At 37.9% G+C, this 8044-nt stretch overlaps 1 protein-coding gene across 1 annotated transcript; it reads right to left on the bottom strand.

Annotated features, from left to right (window-relative positions):
* Nucleotides 1-528: 528 nt before the first annotated feature.
* On the bottom strand, nucleotides 529-1071 carry LOC140839120 (uncharacterized). Its single transcript, XM_073205753.1, has one exon. It carries the CDS (start codon nucleotides 1069-1071, stop codon nucleotides 529-531), a length of 543 nt encoding a protein of 180 aa, XP_073061854.1.
* Between the last annotated feature and the right edge of the window lie 6973 nt (nucleotides 1072-8044).

The raw sequence follows: 8044 nt of genomic DNA, 5'->3' as shown, positions 1-8044 counted from the left end.
CCACTTTTGACTCATCTTCCTCAACTATTTGAACAAAACTCAAAACAGGAAAGTTGTAGCTTTGGATCTTAGCTTTCTAATGCAATTGGCCTCATGTTATTTGAATTAATATCCCATTAATTATGCTAAAAACCGTAACAAATAACAAAAAAAATTTCATACCGTTTTTGCACTCCAATTACCTATTTGGCTCAAACCATCCCAACCATCAATCCAACTCCCAACATTATACCGTCACAACAATAACAGCTCCTCAAATACACTACCATCAACTTAACCATACCAAAACCACAATAATTAACCATGAATACAATGCAATAACCATATTGATGCTATAATATGAAATACCAACCCTTTCATCAACTATAATCATAAACCATAACAATAACTATGATCAATAATAACTTAACCATATATCCATAACACCAAACCATAGAATAACATCATTGACAATAGAAAGATAAAAGGTTGGGATATTACAATCTCCCTCCCCCCCCCCCTTATAAAAATCCCCGAAATTTGCTTACTTCAAAATAAATCTGGATAACGTTGTCTCATCTCTTCCTCCGTTTCCCATGTAGCCTCTTCAATCTCATGATTCCTCCAAAGAACTTTAACAAAGATAATTTCTTTGTTCCTTAGCACCGTAAATTTGCGGTCAATAATTTGAACCGGCACTTCTTCATAGCTCAGATTAGGCAAAAGATCCAATGCTTCGTGTCGAAGAACATGGGATGGATTGGACAAATACTTCCGTAACATTGAAACATGGAAGACATTGTGAACTCGATCCAAATCCGGAGGCAAAGCCAATTGATTCGCTCTTTCACCAATCCTATCCAGAATCTCAAAAGGTTCGATATAGCAAGGACTCAACTTACCTTTCTTTCCAAATCTCATAACTCCCTTGAGGGGAGCTATCTTAACGAACACATTGTCACCTACATTGAATTCCAAAGGCCTTCTTCGAACATTTGCATAACTTGTCTGTCGAGATTGAGCCGTCTTCATTCTCTGTCTGATCAGTGCGACCACATCAACCATTTGTTGAAGCAACTCGGGTCCCAACATCTTCCTTTCTCTTACTTCGTCCCAATATAAAGGTGATCAACACTTTCTACCATATAATGCTTCATATGGTGCCATGCCAATAGAGGACTGGTAGTTGTTATTATATGTGAACTCGACAAGAGGTAACTTCGAATCCCAACTACCAGGAAAGTCAATAGTACAGGTCCTCAACATATCCTCCAAAATCTGTATAACTCCCATCACTCTGAGGATCATAGGCTGTGCTAAAGGCCAACTTTGACCCAAAACTTAGATGTAAACCTTGCATCACGATCTGAAACAATCGACACCGGTATCCCATGAAGTCTTACAATCTCTTGAACATACGTCTTTGCATATTGAGTCATAGAATATGTCGTCTTGACAGGGAGAAAATGTGATGACTTGGTCAATCGATACACGATCACCCAAATAGAATTATAGCCCTTCTGAGAACAACAAAATCCATAGTGATGTGTTCCCACTTCCATTGCGGTATAGGTAAGGATTGCAATAAACCCGACTGTCGTTGGTGCTCAATCTTTACCTACTGACAAGTCAAGCATTCAGAAATAAATTATGCTATATCTTTCTTCATACATGGTCACCAATACAATCAACGAAGATCTTGATACATCTTGGTGCCACCAGGATGTACTGAATAAGGTGCAGTATGAGCTTCCGTCAAAATATTACGACGAATAGCATCACCAACAGGAACCCAAATATGGCCTTGAAATATAATCAGGCCATCACTATACAATCCAAACTCATAATTCCCCTTCTTCTATGCCTTTGCTCTCAATTCAAACAAAAGAGTATCCAACTGTTGCTCATGCTTAATTCTGTCAATCAAAGTCGGTCGAATAACTAAGGCTAAAATTCGAGCGATCGTACCTTCCTCAACCAATGCGATCTCACTTCTCTGCAAATCCAACAACAGAGGCTTTTGAATCATAGAACCCAATTGAAGACCTGACTTTCGGCTCAATGCATCAGCAACCACATTCGCTTTTCCTAGGGGATAAATGATAGTGAAATCATAATCCTTCACAAGTTCTAACCACCTTCTCTGATGCATGTTCAGTTCTTTTTGAGTAAAGAGATACTTAAGACTTTTATGATCTGAGAAAATCTCACATTTCACGCCATATAAATAATGTCGCCAGATCTTCAAAGCAAATACCACGGCCTCCAACTCGAGATCATGAGTCGGATAGTGCTTATCATACTCCTTCAATTGACGAGAAGCATAAACAATAATGTTGCCTCGCTGCATCAACACAGCACCAAGACCTTTCTTGGAAGCATCTGTATACACCACAAAGTCTTCAACTCCCTGAGGAAGTGCTAACACTGGAGTTGAAGTTAATTTGTCCTTCAATACTTGAAATTCTTGTTGACATTCATTAGTCCATTCAAACTTAACTGTCTTTCTCGTCAGAGTAGTAAGTGGCAAGGCTATTTTAGAGAAATCAGCAATAAAACGACGATAGTACCCTGCCAACCCAAGGAAACTTCGTACCTCAGCAACTGTCAAAGGAATAGACCACTTCTTAACTGCTTCAATCTTAGCCGGATACACAGCAATTCCTTCCTTGGAAACGATATGACCTAAAAATGCAACTTGCTCCAGCCAAAATTCACACTTCTTGAGTTTAGCATATAACTTGTTTTCCCTCAACTGCTGTAACACGATCCTCAAATGCTCCCTATGTTGATCTCGAGTCTTTGAATAGATTAAAATATCATCAATGAAGACAATAACGAAACTGTCCAAAAATGGCTTGAAAACCCGATTCATAAGATCCATAAATACAGAAGGAGCATTAGTTAATCCAAATGACATAACCAAAAACTCTTAGTGACCATACCTCGTTCGAAAAGCAGTCTTAGGTATGTCACACTCCTTTACTTTCAATTGGTGGTACCCTGACTGCAATTCAATCTTAGAAAATACAATAGCACCTTGCAACTGATCAAAAAGATCATCAATTCTAGGCAGAGGATATTTGTTCTTGATTGTTACTTTGTTGATCTCTAGATAGAAAATACACAGTCTCAAGGACCCATCTTTTTTATCACAAATAATTCTGGTGCCCCCCATGGAGATGAACTTGGTCTAATAAACTCTTGCAATTGACTCTTCAACTCTTTCATTTCAGTTGGGGCCATTCGATAAGGGGCTTTAGAAATCGGTGCGGTACCTGGTACAACATCAATAACAAATTCCACCTCTCTATCCGGTGGCAATCCCGGAACATCATCCGCAAATACATCAAGATAATCCCTCACAATATCAATTTCGCTCGCATTCCCACTCCCTTCTCTAGTTATATCCACCACCGATGCTAGAAACCCATGACAACCCTTAACCAACATCTGTTGCATTTGCAAGAAAGAAATAAAAGAAAGGCCAAGCGAAGTACCTGACCTAGTGAAGACCCTGCTATCACCATGCCCCGAAGGAAAACGCACTGTCTTGGCTAAACAATCTATCACAGGTCGATAAGTAGATAACCAATCCATTCCCAAAATAACATCAAACTCAATCATGGGAATGACAATCAAATCAGCATTCAACAATTCCTCATCTACTTGAACAGGGCACGCTCAAATCACACTTGAAGAATGAATATAATCTCCCGAAGGAAGCACAATAGAAAAGTGGACAATTTCACCAATAGGAGCAAGACCTAGAGAATTCATAAATTGCTCAGATATAAAAGAATGTGTGGCCCCAGTATCAATAAGAGTAGTAGCTACCTATCCTGAAATAAGAATGGTACCTGAAATGATTGACGAATCAGGATTAATTCCTTTTGTGGTCAAAGAGAAAATGCGCCCCTGAACTAGGCCCTTGACCGATGAGTGAGTGCAATTGATCGCAATGTGCCCAACAGCTCCACATCTATAACATTTATTTCTTCAAACTAGGCACTCTCCTTTATGTGGTTTATGGCATTTAGGACATAAAGGCTTATTTGATTCCACTGGCACCGCAGGAGCTTTAAAAAATATTCTTCCTTTCCTTTCCCCTTGTATCCTCATTTTCCTCCTTGAACCGAAGCTTGACCTTTTTGGACAAATTGTTGCCTCCTGAATTGTCTTTCTTTATCAATCTCTTTCTCATCATATTCGGCCATCAATGCTTTCTCAACAATCTCCTTGTAAGAATTAGCCTTCGACATTCGAACATCTCTTCGAATCTCCGCCCTCAACCCCCCCCCCCCCCCCCCCATAAAATGCTCGGATCTATCTTTTTCATTGCTAGCAATGAAAGGAACAAAAAGATAACCTTCTTCAAACTTCAAGATGTAATCATTCATGCTCATTGTCCCTTGCTTTAGCTCCAAGAATTCTTTCACCTTGCGGGTTTTAACATCGCTAGGAAAGTACTTGTCATAGGAAAAATCTTTAAACTCATTCCATTTTAATGCTTGAACATTAATCATTACCTTGGTTGCTTCCCACCAAATTCTTGCGGTCTTGGTTAAGAGAAAAACAGCACAACTCACTCTATCATTGTCATCAAAGTTAAGGTAATCAAAGATCGCCTCGACCGCCTTCACCCACTCCATTGAAATTAAAGGGTCCGGACTCCCTACAAATTCGGGTGGATTCATCTTCTTGAATTTATCATAAGCTCCCTCAACAACTCGTTCTTGAACTCGTTGATCACGGCCTTGGCCTCTACCTTGAACCGGTGATTGCAATCGGAGAAGTTGCTGGATTTGTTCCCCATGCACTTTAGCTTGCTCATGAATTAGCCTACTAAACTCATCAACTACATTAGTTGAAGTATTGTCTCGGTCTTCTCCGGCTCTCCTTCTAAGAGGTACTTCAGTAGCTTTTCTCTTGGGTGGCATTTTCCTATATTGCATCTCAATTTAAAATCAATTTCAAAACATATTACATGTAAAGCTTATCATACCAATACATCAATAAGATGCAGAAAGATACATACTGAAGTGTCAAAAGCATATGAAGACATGCGCCAAATCATTGGTCCGAAAAAAGTTACTCTGATACCACTAAATGTAACACCCTTACCCCATGACATTAAACTATAAATGCAATAATGCGGAAACCTTATAAAAGATTTGGAGAAAAATAATAATTAGTAAAATTTTGGCAAAGTTTACCCATAAATATAGGTTTACCAAATATTTCCAAGCAAACAAAAAAAATATTACCACAATCAATCTTTCCCAAAATACACATATTCCCAAAACCTCCACTAAACACATAGATATCATCTTCATAAATACCAAAAGTTTGACAAAAGTTAAGACATAATTTTCTTGTTCAAAACATGAACCAAGGTACAAAACTCAAAACAATTTTATAATTGCCACAATTCATCAAAACATCATTCTCCAAGCTTTGGCACATGCACCTTCCATGCCTTGACACTTCCATCGCTATTCCTTTTTATCTGCATCACATGACATAACTTGAATGAGTTTACAAAACTCAGTAAGAGGAACTTTCAATAACACTTACATATACCATAGTGTAAAGAAAGGAATCATTACAATTGAACCATAGGAATGTCATCGTTCAATGGAATATATAGATAACAATTATAAGATGACATTCTATCAACCATTTCTTTCATTTTCCTTGTATGGCATTGATAAGTCATCAGTCGATGGTATACATGTACATTTTAGTCAAAATCAGTCACTGTACATGTTAAATGTTGATCAACTTCCGTTATATGGGTTTACAAGTGCTAGAAGCACCACCACTACCATATAACTATCAAGCCATAAAAAGAACAATTGAATCATTTTATCAACCATGTGGTGTGCATGAAATTAGAACTAGCTCCTTTCTTAGCAATTGGCATCAAAATTCATTTCCTTTTCTTTCAATCAATGAACCATTACATAGCAAATATATAATCAATGGATTAAAGGAGATAGGAACAATAACAACATCATTAATCATACATATAGGCCATGAGATGCATTCAAGGAAAAAGCCAACTTACTACCAATAGAACTTGTTGTGATAGCTTCTTGGTAGTTGATCCTACAACATAAGATCAAGATTATACCATTAACTTCATATTTTCAATGTAGAGCCCAAATTCGTACACGTAAAACCCATGCATTATTTATTTGTTAAATCAGTTATTTAATTTAAAATGATTTTCTTAGCCATGCATAATTTATTTAAGTGTATTATTTTAAATTAGTCATGTTTATTGTGATGCACGTTAAAATGTCTTTCGAGTTTCATGTTTCAGGCGATCATTCGAGCCGGGATTAAGGAAAAGACCGGCGACGATTTTGGCAATTTAAAAAGTGGTATTTTATTTTTAAGTTGAGTTTGGGGCGTTTTAAATTAATTTATTAAGTTTCATCATTTTAAGCCTAAATCATTTAGTTAGTAATTTTAAGAGTTTAAAACTTTTAAAATTAGCATTTTGGGTGTGTTACTTTAATTGAGGAGTTTATTTTAAGTTTAAATAGTGAGGAGTTTTAAGTTTCTAAAATGATTATTTTATTGAAAATTATTTGGAGTTAAAGTAAGGGGATAAGTATTATTTTTATACCTAATAATTTAATTAAACCACTCTTTAATCCTAAATTGATTGATTAAGCAAAAATCTATTTCCCTAAGTACTAAACTCATGCACACACACCTTTTTCACACACTAATTATCGGCCAACACACACACAAACAAACAATTCATTCTAGCTTTTATTTTTTTAGAAGCAAAAACCTAGGGTTCTTCCTACTCTAGTGCAGCCGCCCCTCCTCTGATATTATTCCAGCAATTTTCGTGTGAATTCTTCAAGGATTTTAGCGCCACGGTCGTCTCGGATCAACCTCGCTTCCATCTCCGCTTCGGTATCGTCGGTTCGGTAACGTTTAAGATTCAAAAGGCATGTATAATCTCTCCTTTGCTGCGTCGATCATGTCATATTATGCGTTGCGTTGTTTTTATGCGTAAAAATTCATGTATGATGTTCGTAGTTTGAGCAGTTAATTGATTGGATCGACTTTGAAGGAAAATTTTTAGATCTAAATCCCGTTTTTACTGTTCTTGTTAAAACTGCGAATTTTCGATCGAGATTTTGAGAAATCTTTCAACACAAAAAATGGAGAACTTTTTGATACCTTCGATTTGATATAAAATTCGAGTGATTTGGATAAAAATTGAGTGAGTTATGGTGTTTTTTGTGGAACTGCTCAAACTCCGATTTCAGTAAATTATGATATTGATGCGTTCTTGAAGTTTATTTGTTGCAGGCTTCGTTGGGGATCGACGGGTGATCGTTGTTGTGTCTAAGTATGTTTAGTGTGGCATTGGAATGATTTTTGGGTTGTCATTTCGTGTTGGTAGGCACTTCTATGCATTAAAAGTTCTATGATGGGTTTGTTCGTCATTTGTCGTGTTCATAGTTTGTTGCATCGTTTGGGATGCGTAGTCGTATTGGAGTATTTTTAAAGGTTTGATTCAGTGCTATAGTTTCCTAGGAGGTGTCCCGGGGTGTCGATTCTTAGTCCATTTGGGTTGGTTGGAAGAAAGAAATATCATGTTAAGTTTTTCACGCAGGTTTCGTCATACAGTGGCTAGCCGGACCCCTACACGGACCCTGACACGGGGTCCGTGCCTTTGTTTCCTCCTAAGTGCCAAGAAACCGAGAGTACACGGACCTTGACACGGACCCGGACCCGGACCCGGGGTCCGTGCCCTTCCTTTTCTTCACGACACATTTTACAGTATGTATACGGACCTGTACACGGACCCAGGCACGGGGTCCGTGCCTTCCCTTTTCCTTCGCACACATTTTAACGAACCTACCCGGACCCGTACACGGACCCAGGCACGGGGTCCGTGTACTGCTTATTTTGGGAAAAATATTGATGTATGCTTTGAGGTTTGATGTCTTGGTTTAGTGCACTGATTTACATGGTCGAGTCATGGGAATTTTAGCATGTCCTAAGTAAGCGATTGAGCTTAGGTATAGGCATG

This window comes from Primulina eburnea, chromosome 8, assembly GCF_022965805.1.
Source record: "Primulina eburnea isolate SZY01 chromosome 8, ASM2296580v1, whole genome shotgun sequence".
Lineage (NCBI taxonomy): Eukaryota > Viridiplantae > Streptophyta > Magnoliopsida > Lamiales > Gesneriaceae > Primulina > Primulina eburnea.
This window is presented reverse-complemented; position numbering and strand designations above follow the sequence as displayed.